The following is a 14,352-nucleotide window of genomic DNA, read 5'->3' as shown; positions in this document are numbered from 1 at the left end:
ATTCTGTCGGGCAACGGAGTTGACAGCTACATGATTATCGGGTAAGTTTAATATTGAAAATTCCAACCCTCCCCTTCAGTTCCAACAGGACTACCACCACAAGAAGTCTCCAAGAATGAAGTAGAGTATATTTTGAATTTCATGTAATTTCATATACTGTATTTCAGTAAATGATATTAAAAATGACGCTATTGCTGCTCATGAGAAAGTAATAGGAATATCACTGAAATAATGACCCACGGGATAGAATATGCAGCCCACACCTATAACGTCTACCAGTACAGAGCAACAGTGAGGTTGTTTATTTTAGTGAGCAACAGCAGAGAAAACTATTTGAAGGATGTCATATATATGAATTATAGGTAAATTTGATACTTAAGTTCCTGTCACTTACACTTCCAATATATTTTTCTAAATGGTTATCTCGAGTTTATTATGCATTTCTGACCATTATTATGGCTGAAAATCACTCTTTATAGTGTTTCCTACCCAAAACCAATATTTCCAACGATAAGGGTCCGAAGTGCTACTGTCCTCAGCCGGCATCATGTCCTCAGTGGGTCCTACCCGCTGAGGCTAAACATGTTAAATAGGGAAAAGGCCCCCACCAGGCTATGTTGAGTTAGTGAATAGGGTCTCCCCTGCCATGTCCCTTCCAGGCAATGGAGCCATTTGTCAGACCTGATAATTGGTAATAACTTGATAACAACTTCACTCACGAATGTATGCCGAATGATAACATTAGCAACCTTACCAATGATACAGTGTTACCAACATTGACTCGGATTGTTGAGGTAATATTACCGGTTACACAATATATAAATAGTACAAAAAAGGTACAGAACCTAACAAACCCACCTAACCCAACCTAGTAGTTGACAGGTCACAAACCTCAGGTATTTACTGAGAACAGTAAAATTAGCCTCGATACGAATGATACACAGCGTTACCAACGGTACGGTGACATTACTAGCGATAGTAATGCTAGATATTTCCATACATATTTTAAATAATTTTTCAATATAAGTTTTACACAATATATAAAAAGTACAAAAAGGGTACAGAACCTAACAAACCCACCTAACCTAACCTAGGAGTTCCCAGGTCACAAAACTCACATATGTACTGGGAATGTTAAAATAAGCAACGTTACCAATGATACACAGTGTTAACAACGTTACAAAGGCATTACTAATGGTAGCAATGCTACGGTAATATCATGTATATTTTAATGAATTGTTCCATACACACTTTACACAATATATAAAAAGGTAAAAAAGGGTACAGAACCTAACAAACCAACCTAACCTAGCTATTGTGTTGGTCACCCCTGCATATTTCCTATATAACATGTTTAGCCTCAGTGGGTAGGTGCCCACTGGGGACACAACCCGCTAAGGAGAGTAGCACTTTGGGTACTGTTGTTTCCAACTGGTATCCCTCTAGTTGTTTTTTAATGAAGGCAGGGCAACCCATGATCGATTGGCTTTCCTAAATACTAACAGTCAGAAATGAAAACACAATGTAGGGAGTAAGAAAAATATAGTCATGTAAATGGTTGGAAATTATAGTATCATATATTTACCATTTTAAGATATATGAAAATATCATGATTGTTCTTATTATAATAAAATAATTTAACAAATCTGATTTTGTTTTCAGTGATACAAAACCGTGGTCATATAATCCCAACAGGAAAAACACCAATATCTCTAATATTAGACTATTTATTTGATCAACTCGAGTTCCGGCGAGATGTTAAGAGTATCAAACACTGAGATTTATAGCCCTGGAATCAACTTAGGGACAATCCTCACTTTACGATAACAGTAAGACTGGATATAGCTGGATTCCATTATAGCTACGGAGGGGGAAAATTTCCCTACTTAAAAACATCCTCATTCTATAGAAAACAGCCAGTTTTCTTCGAAAAAAGACCCATATCTGGCCTACAGTAAGGTTTTTGTCCACCATAGAATAACCCGGGACAAAATGACTGGAACCACTCCAAACTAGAATCTCCAGTGTTGAAGGTAGCAGGGTTACCAGTTAACAATTTCATATTATCTTCTATGCCTGCCTTTTAAAAAGTCTATGGAGATTGCAAGCAGTCAAGGTCATTTATCCTCTGAATTAACAGTTCCAGGAAGGTCACCACACATGATATTTATGAAGAAAAATCAACGGGACCTTGACGAGCTTGAACAAAACAATAGTCCTGGCCATGGAGTTCCCTAACTTTGCAGAACAATAACAACACAAACCTGAGAATTTGTTGTTCCAGGAGGCACAGCACTCGTGGACCAACCTTGATTTGACCACATTTCCAATTTTCAAAGACTTTTCATTGGAGTTGTTATCTTTATTCTGTTAGTTTAGTTGGCGACGCGTTTTACGATCCGGTGCGCACACCAAACACATGTATAGACGCAGTAACTCTAACCTCAAGAAGAGTTCCAAAGTGTTTTAAGTAATATCTCTCAAACTCTCGGAAATGGAAATATACGAATGCCTATGTATTATTATTATTATTATTATTATTATTATTATTATTATTATTATTATTATTATTATTTACAAAGCTACAACCCTAGTTGGAAAAGCAAGAGGCTACAAGCCCAGGGGCTCTAACAGGGAAAATAGCTGCGAGGAAAGGAAACAAGGAAAATTAAAATATTTCAAGAAAAGTTACAACATTGAAATAAACATCTCCTAAATAAACTATATAAACTTTAACAAAACGAGAAGAAGAGAAATAAGTTAGAATAATATGCCCGAGTGTACCCTCAAGCGAGAGAACTCTAACCCAAGACAGTGGAAGACCATAATACAGAGGCTATGGCACTACCCAAGACTAGAGAACAATGGTTTGATTTTGGAGTATCCTTCTCCTAGAAGAGCTGCTTACCATAGCTAAAAAGTCTCTTCTACCCTTAGAAAGGGGAAAGTGGCCACTGAACAATTACAGTGCAGTAGTTAACCCCTTGGGTGAAGAAGAATTGTTTATTAATCTCAGTGTTGTCAAGGGTACGAGGACAGAGGAGAATATGTAAAGAATATGCCAGGTTATTCAGCGTATGTGTAGGCAAATGGAAAATAACCGTAACCAGAGAAAATTATCCAATATAGTACTGTCTGGCCAGTCAAAAGACACCATAACTCTCTAGTGGTTGTATCTCAACGGGTGGCTGGTACCCTAGCCAATCTACTACCTATAAATGGAATGTACTGTATACCTACCTTGTCTGTAAAATATTATTATCATTATTACTTTCTAAGCTACAAACCTAGTTAAAAAAGCAGGATGCTATAAGGACAGGGGCTCCAGTAGAGAAAATACCACAGTGAGGAAAGTAAATAAAGGAAATTAATAAATACAAGACAAGTAATGAACAATTGGAATAAAATATTTTAAGAACAGTAACAACATTAAAATAAATCATTCATATAAAAACTATAAAATTTTCAATATATAAGAAGAAAAATGAGAGAATACTGTAGTGTGCACATACTATAATGGCTTTGGGTGAGCAAGAGAATATCTTTCAATCGCATTTTTTTTATAAGTTAAGCCTATGAGTTTCTTGGACGATTTGAAATGAAACCAAATTATATTTCCTCTTAAAGGCACGCATGGGTATTATAAAGATAGTAACCTGCTTGGGCAGCTAGATATTGAATAAAGAAAATTAAATATTTGAAAGGTTTTAAAGGTCACTCTGTGTATCAAAATTTCCAAAGTAAGTAGCGATTACAAAGGCACAATTATAGACAAATTCAATTTGGTCATTGGCTTGGATTAGTGTCCCTAAGTTAACAAACAATTTATTTCCATTCATTTTAAAATGAATCACACAGGAAAGTCCTCGATTAAGCTACATGACATCAAATTACTTTGAGTAGAGACAGTCTTGTTGGGTGTTTTGACAATTAAGGTGGATTTAAACTATTTTTTTTTCCAGATGAATTAATTTTGTTCTGCGCGGGAAAAAAAAATCATCATTTAATACAATTGTCACTGAAACTGCATTATGGCAAGAAAAAAAAATGAACGTGCAAATCTGAAAAGAGATATATTGTGATAAGAGGATTTATAAGAAATCCGTCCTTTTAAAATGACATTAGTAGACTAATATGATGGTATCAAGCTAATTGAATGAACCGTCAACGATGTTTTGACAAATTAAATGTGATACTGAAATTTAAAAAAAAAAAAATTAAACTTGCCGTTGATGGTGAATACTATATTGGTGATTACTCCATGTTGTTTATAGTGGGGATGTAGAATAAAAGGTACTCTTACAGAAACCTATTGTAGGTGGTAATGCCAATATTATTTATTCTATCAATCACGTTTTGTTAGGCGGGCTTCTAATCCTTTTCACAGTAATTCTACGAGACACACTACTAATCTATACTTCTCCAAATGTATACAGTTCAGTTATGTCATCTATATTTAGGGACGTTTACATAGATTATACTGTATTTTCAAGAGGAGGAAAATTAAACTAATACTGGAACATGGTGTTTTCTTCAGTTTTAAAAAACGTGAATATGTTAAGAGTTGTGTATAATCACATATAAACTTTGAAAGACCTTAATACTTGAATTTCTTTGGGTTTGTTTACCTTATCGAAGATTTGCTAAATGAATAAAACTATTTCATCGGGTCGTAGGGTGCGTGACTTTCTTGATTTTAAACGAACAAAAATTTTATAGGAAGATATTTACAATACTACATAATAATTTTTCATTTATAAGATTCCGTCTTAGTGTAATTATATTCCATGTTAGTGGTTAACCCCTGTAGGAGTCGTCTGAGCATTCATCATAATGCATTACTATGGAGATATACGAGTATAAAGATCATAAAATTAACGTAAAAGGATTAAGATGTTATTCAAAACAAAAACTGAACATGTAAGTCAACGATATGATAGCCAAATAAATTGAAAGATCACAGGAGATAGAAATTAGAGGGCGAATTTGAAATGTAGGCCTATATGGTTAACATATAATTGAATATTTAGCAATCCAATAAAAGTGATTACATGAAAGGCTGCATTAATTACGTGAGACCCAAATTGCGAATTGAGTAAAAAAATGAAATGCGAGTTATGCTGGGAACAAGAAGAAATACAGGTACTTTGTTTTACTTTCCTGTATTGTTAGAGCTGTATTCCCAGGGAAAAGCCATATGTCCTGCAGGACAGACAACATACAGTAGATAGGCTATATCTATGGACATACAAGACATGTTTGTCGTATTTTCATTATTATTATTATTATTATTATTATTATTATTAGCTACAAAACTAGTAAGAAAAGAGAATGCTATCAGCCCAAAGACTCCAACAGGAAAAAACAGCCCATTGAGGAAAGGAACTAAATATATCAATTAAGAGAAGTAATGAATTATTAACGTAAAATACTCTAAGAACAGTAACAACATTAAAATGGATTACATAAATTACATTAACAAGAGATATATCAGCCTATTTCAACAAAAATATTCGGTGAAAGTTTGAACTTATGAAGTTCTACCGACTCAACTGAATTAGGAAGATTATTCCACAATTTCGTCACAGCTGGAAAAAAACTAGAATACTCTGTAGTATTGAGCCTTATGATAGAGAAGGCCATATTTATGATATTTGTCCCGTGTCCCTTATCAACTATCCCCGGGACGCCTTTTTGTCCCGTATTTTTCAATATTTGAAAATAAAAACTCTCTCTCTCTCTCTCTCTCTCTCTCTCTCTCTCTCTCTCTCTCTCTCTCTCTCTCTCTCTCTCTCTCTCTCTCTCTCTCTCTCTTTTTATATATATATATATATATATATATATATATATATATATATATATATATATATATATATATATATATATATATATACACACACACACACACACATATATATATATATATATATATATATATATATATATATATATATATATATATTTATATATATCCACACTAGTCCTGTTCTGAGTTTATCACATATGCACAAACTAAACACCATCTCTTGAAAGCAGGCAGTTGGATCCATGGCAAAATATGACAAATGAAAATTAACATTCTTACAACGAGGGAAATCATTTCAAAATGATTGTGGGAAGGTTTTTATCATGTGTATTTTATTGTCTACAATATATTCAATATAGTATGGCGAGTCACATTAGCTCTGATATCATTTATAGCTACAAAACATGCTTGATTGCAATATTGTAATGTTTTGACACATGTAATGAACAGGTGTTTATAACAAAATCCACAATTAACTCACTTTAAAATAAAAGAAATCAATGAAGTAGGCCTTGGACAACTGGACCCAGATGAGAAGGACTTCGTGGTTGTGTCGCTGCATGCTTAATGTAACTCGGAAGAGGTGCATCTATATTGTTCAACTACCTCTCCAAATTTGATGTTCCTTATTTCAATTTTCAAAATTTGGTCACGTGGCCAAAACATTCTTATTCTTTCGAATAATGAATGACATTATAATTGAAATGCAACAAAACACGAATTACATTCATTTCAATTTCTTCACTATCTAAGCTCAATATAATAATTTTTTTTCTTTTTTTTTATTTATTTGAATATAGAATATTAGACACGTGTTAATACCTCACTCAAACCAGCAAATAGAATTGATCAGTCATTTAGACAAGCTTTATGATGTCACAAAAACGTATTTACCTTAATGTAAATAATTATTTGGTAATTAGAATTTATCCTTCTGATAACATGTTATTAAACATCTTATAATGGACTATAACTCTATATATATTGAAGATTTATATATCTAATCCCACTTTTAGAAAAAGAAAATATTCAGGTCCCTCATAACAAGAGCATTTGAAAGCAATTTTTTGAAAATTCGGGGAGGTTCTTCGAACAGCAACTCATAAGGCCCTGGAACTCTCTGTCCAAGTGAAATATTCCAGTCCTCTGGTTGGTTGTATTTTCTCAGCTGTGATTGGTTATTGCCTTTGTTTACAAATTCACACATACACATCTAACATCGTTGCCATTATTTATTAAGCTTACATATTTAAACAAGATCCATTTTCTATTTCATTAGAAACCTAATGATATTGTGTGTTTGTTTTTGTAATTATTGTGATTTCTAATTCGTAATTTATCTAAAAATGAGTATAGATATTTTACCTCTACCCAGTTCAACGCATTAATATATACGAGATTGTATGACGTCAAATACAACCACCAATCACAGGCAGAGGACGAATCAGCCAATGAGACGTCAGATATTTCCAGCTAAGGAAACGCTTGAAGGTGAGAGGGGTCCTCTCGTATGGACTGCTGTTGACAAACGAAACAAATCAGAGATATTTCATTCGAATACTGCCAGGGAGTGGGGGGGGGGGGCTTTTTCATACTATGGTACTTAATATGTATTTAATTACTGAATGATTTTGTTTTGAGTTTGTTTCCGTAAAATTTGCAGTGTTTAAGTCATAATTTATCTGTAATATGTATAGGCCTACTGCTGGTATTTTACCCCTATCTTTTATGATTACATATTTCTCCATAAACACATGATTAATGTAACAAAATGCAAATTAAAGTTTACTTCACGGTTTAAGCTTGATATCTGACTCAAACCAACAAACAGAAGCAGGGGACAAATTGTAAAATTCATCTTACTTTTGATGACGTCACAATGACGTATTTTCAGAACAAAAATAATGATTTAGTAATAATGTCCATCTCTCTAATTTAGAAAATTTTATCTACAAATCTTATAAAAAAAAACATTTCAGCCCCGTCCTATATGTGCTAGAGCGATTTCATGGAAAATCGGACAGGTTTCTCAGACAGTAACACATAAGACATCGGAACTCTCTCTTGGCCTCAAATTTCTGTCCTCTAATTGGTCAAGTCTTCCCAAGCTGTGATTGGTGGTTCCCTTCAGTTACTACAGCTTTACACATACACACGCACACACACACATCGTAGCCAAAAATACAGGAAAGTATTCCTTCAAATATGACTTATTTATTTAACTTATACCTTCCAACAACATCTATTATCTATTTATTATAATATTAGTAACCATTTTTAAGTATATTTCGATGAAAATTTGAATTTTCAATCATAATATATCTGCAATAGGTATAGGTTTTATGCCCTACCCGGTTAAATTCATTGATAAAAATAATTATATGACGTCACATACAACCACCAATCAGAGCTGAGAAAGAATCGGCCAATAAGACACCAGATATATCCCGCTTAAAACGTACAAGGCGAGAGGGTTGCTCTGATTTATGGGCTGCTGTTAGCGAACCAGTTAAATTTACGCGAGTCATTTTGTTCAAACGCTCTAGCTAAAGAGACTTTGTGGGTTCCTCTGGTTTTATGAACTACCGTTTCAAAGTAGTCAAGGCTCATTCATTCATTCAAATATAAAGGTTTTTTTAAATCCTAACTAATTTTTATACATAAAACGATGATTATATATATATATATATATATATATATATATATATATATATATATATATATATATATATATATATATATATATATATATATATATATATATATAACATGAAAAGAATATTTTCTTATTTCTTATACTTTTGAGATACCATTCAAATGTTGATCATTTACAGACTTTCCCTTTAGAGATCACCCTTTTCTTTTCTTTTAGGGGTGAGAAAGAAATATAGGCTATAATATGATTTTTGTGTAAGTTTTATTATGATCATTTCTATCATAGTAACTGCCATTATCATTTTAAATATTTTGAGGAATAAAATTGAGAATTTTCAGTTGATTATTGATTGATTTTATAATAAAACACTACAAGTCCGAAGCCCCAACAGAATAAACGGTAGTCTAAATAACAAGGTTTAAGGTTTGTACTTTGTAAAGACACGAATTTCATTTTTATATGTTTGATTTATTATGAAAATTATTAAAACAATGGTTTAAATACAGATTAATTGGTCTTATCAGAGGAAAAATTCACATTCAGAACTTTAATTTGCCATGACAGAAAGCAATTGAGAATAGGTTTCTTTTTTGGGCTCAAGCCATGGCGTCCTGATGGAAGGTTCCTTTTTGGTAGCTTCCTTGGGTAAATAACTACTAAGATATTCCCAGAGAATTTAACCACAGGTTATCACAGAATTCTAACTTCTGGAGCGAGTATCCTAAAGGTTTCCCTTTAAGACATCGTATATCAACAGGGGACGCATGTATTAAAGCGCCACATAGCTATCTACACCCCGAACAGAGTTAATGCTTCGGTGTGTAAGGGCTGAGAATAGCTGGGAGCCGTTCCATAGCTAATCTCATTCGTGGCTACTTCTGGTACTCGAGACATAAACAAACGGGCGCCATTGCTTAAATGACGTCACGTCCGTCTTCATCCTTTGTTCAGTAGCTCGCCCTACTTAGACGGATTTTCCCTGTGCTTTACTTATCGCTTTGCATCTACGTTATGTCGCTACCTTCAGCCTCGCCTTCTTCTGGAAAGTTGAGTACAAGGTTCCAGTATTGTTTAGTTAAGCTCTGACCGTAAAGTAAATTTTACTTTCCGAGATAATTGCTGTTTTGTGGCAGAGCTGTGCCTCTACCGGACCCGCCATTTTATGGCGTCATTGTTGTTATGCATGCCTTATTTAGTTAGCCACAACAACGCTTCCGGCCTTATTTACTAATCGATTACATTAGTTTATTTAGTCTTCATAGCTAGGAACTTTTATATCGTGTTTTGACACTTTTTATCGGTCATCGATTGACCTCATACCAGTAGGCTACTATAGCCCCCAGGCCAGAGCGCCTATATATCAGTGTTCATGCATGATTTTATTAGTGATCCTAGGCTAAGTTATGAAGATAGTGGCATTATTTTACAATACTTTCGACTGTGATGCAAGTGTTTTTCGCCTTCAGGGACCATATAGGGGATAGGTTAGTTAGTGTCCCTTCCTAACCTAACCTACTTGTAGGACCCCTATATGCTTCCTTCATCCCCTGCCTTGGCATTCCCTCTGTTTAGCCTTGATTCCCTTTCTAAGTAGAGGGATCAAGTGTCTAATGGAGTATTTATCGCCTCTCAGTCCTCCCTAAGGGAATGAACCCCCCTTAGGGTTGCGTCCGAGAGTGAGGAAAGGCTAGCCCTTCCTCTATGGCTAGGAATAGTCTATGACTGTCCTGCGATAGCGATATGTCTTCTATCTTTCCTAGTTCAGGGCTCTTAGCCCTGCTCTAGGTTAGGTTTTGGAAGGTTACTCTGTCCCCTGCTGAAACTGTACCCATGCACCGTTTCAGCTTGGCTGCCTTATCTTAGGTTAGGGAGTGTCCTCCCTTTCCCTAGTGGCCGCTCTGGTACAGAACCCCTTCCTTGGAAGACTCTTCTCTTCTCCCCTCCCCACCTATCTCTTGTATAGCCTAGCCTACACTTAGGTTAGTCTATACCCATCTGTCCCCTGTCCTACAACTCCTCCTTAGGGTGGAGTGATAGGGCTACCCTGAGCTTCCATGTGCAGTCCGCTCTGGTACATATACCCTTCATAGTGTCCTATGGGGTTAGCCACTGGATGTGTTCTGCATGTGGAGGTCTCCCCCCTCTTTGGGTGTCCCCTAGCCCTCCCTTGGGCTACCCTAGCTCCCGGTCCTCTGAGACCCCTGCTCCTGGGTACACCCTCTCAGGGGGGGATGTCTGGGAGTCCATGACTGGACTTCTTACATCCCTCCCCCTGTCTCTCTCACTATCCGGGTGCCGGCCCTTGCCGCCTCCACTGTCGGCGATACCCGCCTCCTACCTTGGTGACTCTCCCCTCCCCCATGCCGCCGGCCCCCCGCGTGGCGGGGGACTGTCGACCGCCGCCGGCTCCCGCCGATGGCTCTCCTCCTTCCTCCTAGCTTCGCCGTCCGCCTGCCGGTCGGCCACAGGAGTTCCGGCATCCACTGCCGGCAACCTGGTTCAGCTATAACCATCCTTGTCCCAGTCACCAATCCGGCATCCTCCGACTGCCAGAGCCGCCGCTCCTCTGCCGGCGTGCTGCCATTGTGCCGGCGGCCGCCACCCTGGTATTACTCTTGACTTACATATTGTCTGTTCTAATGCCAGAAACTGCTGGAGCGGCCTCCGGCGTGCCGGAGGTCTGCCGGAACCCCCCGGAGGCGTCAAGACTACTTGCACCCCCTTCTACTAGCTATCATATGAATACTGATAGCCCTACACTGCAAACAGATGGCCTGTTTACACTCTTAAGATCAGTGCCTTGGTACTGTTCTATTAGTAATCATGCTGTCTCTTTGCATTCTTCAAAATTCCAGCATGCTGCGTGCATCTTAGCGCGGCTGGTTGCCAGAAGCAGTTACCCTAAGGGACCTGTTAGCTCCCTCATTTGGGACTGAGTGATCTCGGTCCCAAACTTATCCTTGGTTTTTTCCATGGAATTCCATTGCCCTGTGGAATTTTAAGGAATACTATCCTGTGCCTTCGGCCATCTCGGATTATTCAAAGATAAAGCTTGCGGTAGCCAGCCGGGCGGGATGCATGGAGTATGTTTTCTTTACTACTTCAATCTCTATGCATCACACCCTTCATTAAGTTAAAATTAATGATTAATCTTAACTTAGCTTAAGAACCACTCTTATGACTCCCCCCATACTCATTTTCTCTTTCTTCCACAGGAGGAGCAGATGAAGTGTGACTTCGACTTCTGCGCTGTGAAACGCCCGCACTTCTACGGGCATACGGCTTGCAGGACTCACGCCCCTTGTGCTAACAAGAAAGGAGATCTGAAATTCTGGGACCCACTGAATTGTACGGTCTGCCAGGCTCACCTAGTTGATGCCTTCCATAACCCTCCCTCAGCGGAGGTCAGGGACACTTCTCGGGAGAAGCTACGCAAGTGGGTGCGTGGCTTCCAGAAGAATGCCACCGGACCGTACCTGGCCACTGAAGAAATGAGGTCACTCCTGTTCCCTAAGGCCTCCCCTGATTCAGTGGTACCCAAGGATTTGATTCCCACTGTCCAAATTACAGTGGAACCTGATGTTGTCATGGCCCAGTCCATGCACGAGTGCCGCTTGGATTCCGAAGATGACGAACATATGTCGGATGTCTCGGAAGACACGGAGAAGACCCTTATGGCTCAAGGAGCTGAAGATGACGAAGACCAGGTGGAATACGCCGAGTCGGAGCAAGAGGTCGCTCCTCCTTCCATCTCCGCCCCTACTCCTACACCGACGGAAGTGTCTATCCCGTCTACCTCCACGACCCCGGATCCCTCTTCATCCACTCAAGAAATGATCCGGTTGATTAGAGCCGTCATGGACGACAGGTTAAAGGAGAATCAGGAGTTCATCAGGTCCATGATGGGATCCAGAGAACCGAAGCGGATTTCGGTTAAGGATCTCCCCGCTTGCTCACATGCCAACCCATGGAGGTATGCTGAGCATATGGTTATCGCGACTGGCAGGATCTTCGTCAGCGACAAGATCGGCACGGTCCCTTTGGAAGACGTGGAGTTCTTCCCAAACTTCGAGGCCTACCCGGACTGTTACGTCCGACTTCGCTCTGAACCTGCCTCTAAAGAAGAGACCGAACCGAAGGAAGAGATAGTGTTCGATCTCGCGAAGGCCCAGGCTATGCTAGCCAACACGTTCAAGAGTAGGGGTTTTACCTGCTCTAAGCTTCCGGCCCTGAGCAAGAAGCACCCTACTTATGTCGCACCTGAAAATGCGGTACTTCCATTCTTGGAAAAGGCCTTCGCTGCGTGCCTTAAAGCTGTGGAAGAGGGGAAAGCCTGCCCTGCACTGGAGGAGTGCAGACCCTTCTCCATAGTTACTCCCCCTGACGCTCGACACTGGAAGGACATCCAGCATACGTTCGTCGTGGGAAAGCTAGATCCTGACGTCGCCGGACGTCAGTTTAACGAAGACCTCCCGAAGCTCAACGATCACCTCCTTCGTCGGGAACAAGATACGAAGGAGAGGCTCGCAGCATCCATGTCCCACCAAGTCCAACTTGAAATTATGGCCTGTGACACCAGAGTACCAGACCACTACATGGTACTTGCCAAATCCCACATGGCAACCCTGATGAAGGACTTATACCACTTCATGAAGGCTCGGAGAGCCTGTCGTGAATTCGTGTTCGCAGGTGCCACTGTGAAACACAAACCCCGGAGGCTGATTTCCTCCAACATCTGGGGCAAACACCTCTTTCCTTCTGACCTTGTGAAGGAAATCACCGACAAAGCCACCACGGAGAATAGGAACCTTCTCCACAAGTGGGGCATGTCAAGAAAGAGGAAACCCTCTCAGGACGACGGACCTCAACCTAAGAGGAAATCCTCAAAACAGAAACCCCAGCAACGTCAACCAAGACGTCAGTTTCCGGGACCCGCTACCTCCCAAGTGGCAGCTCAGCCACAACAGACCTTTCAATTGGTCACCCAACCGGTGTTGTCACAGTCACCGGTCTTCACCCCTGCTTTCGAGCAACAGACGACTACCTTTCGTCCCAAAGGTAGAGGCTCAAACAGAGGTGCAAGCAGAGACGCGTCTCGCCGTCCCTCCAGAGGCAGAGGAGGAAAGGGAGCTAGCGGCCGAGGCAGCAAGCCCTCGGGACACCAGAAGCAATGAAGTGCTTCCGGTGGGAGGAAGACTCCGCCAATTCCAGGATCGTTGGACCTTCGATCCCTGGGCACACAGCATCGTCAAGAAGGGTCTAGGCTGGAGTTGGACTCAACCACCCCCAACATTCCAGCAGTTCTTCCAACAATCAACCCCCCTTCTGGAAGAATATGTCCTAGATCTCTTGAACAAGAAGGTGATAAGGAAGGTAAAGTCCACCAGGTTCCAAGGAAGACTGTTTTGTGTCCCCAAGAAAGACTCCGACAAACTCAGAGTCATTCTGGACTTATCCCCCCTCAACAAGTTCATAGCGAACGACAAGTTCAAGATGCTGACTCTTCAACAAATAAGGACCCTTCTGCCTCGAGGTTCCTACACGGTCTCCATAGACCTGGCGGATGCCTACTGGCACGTTCCAATGAACCATCACGCTTCCTCCTACCTAGGATTTCGACTCCAAAGGAAAAGCTACGCCTTCCGGGCCATGCCCTTCGGCCTCAATGTGGCCCCTCGGATCTTCACAAAGCTGGCGGACGCCATAGTACAACAGCTCCGCCTCCGAAACGTCCAGGTGATGGCCTACCTCGACGACTGGCTAGTCTGGGCTCCATCGCCCGAAGATTGTGTAAAATCTTGCAACAAAGTCACCCAGTACCTAGAACACCTGGGATTCAAGATCAACGAGAAGAAATCTCGCCTCTCTCCAGCTCAGAAGTTCCAGTGGT

The 14,352-nt window shown here is 39.8% G+C and overlaps 1 protein-coding gene across 6 annotated transcripts in view; it reads right to left on the bottom strand.

Annotated features, from left to right (window-relative positions):
* LOC137623482 (YLP motif-containing protein 1-like) overlaps window positions 1-2,431 on the bottom strand; it is a 199,628-nt gene extending 197,197 nt beyond the window's left edge. For 5 of the 6 annotated variants that reach the window (XM_068354350.1, XM_068354315.1, XM_068354336.1 and 2 more), the window contains exon 1: window positions 2,265-2,431. In XM_068354350.1, coding sequence (XP_068210451.1) covers window positions 2,265-2,324 — 60 coding nt within the window. In that variant the 5' untranslated portion in view covers window positions 2,325-2,431. The remainder of the gene's footprint in view (window positions 1-2,264) is intronic. The other variant, XM_068354322.1, reaches the window with a different exon arrangement.
* Window positions 2,432-14,352: the final 11,921 nt, after the last annotated feature.

Source organism: Palaemon carinicauda, chromosome 2 (assembly GCF_036898095.1).
Source record: "Palaemon carinicauda isolate YSFRI2023 chromosome 2, ASM3689809v2, whole genome shotgun sequence".
Taxonomy (NCBI): Eukaryota; Metazoa; Arthropoda; class Malacostraca; order Decapoda; family Palaemonidae; genus Palaemon; species Palaemon carinicauda.
The sequence above is the reverse complement of the archived record's forward strand: the minus strand, read 5'-3'. Positions and strand labels throughout refer to the sequence as shown.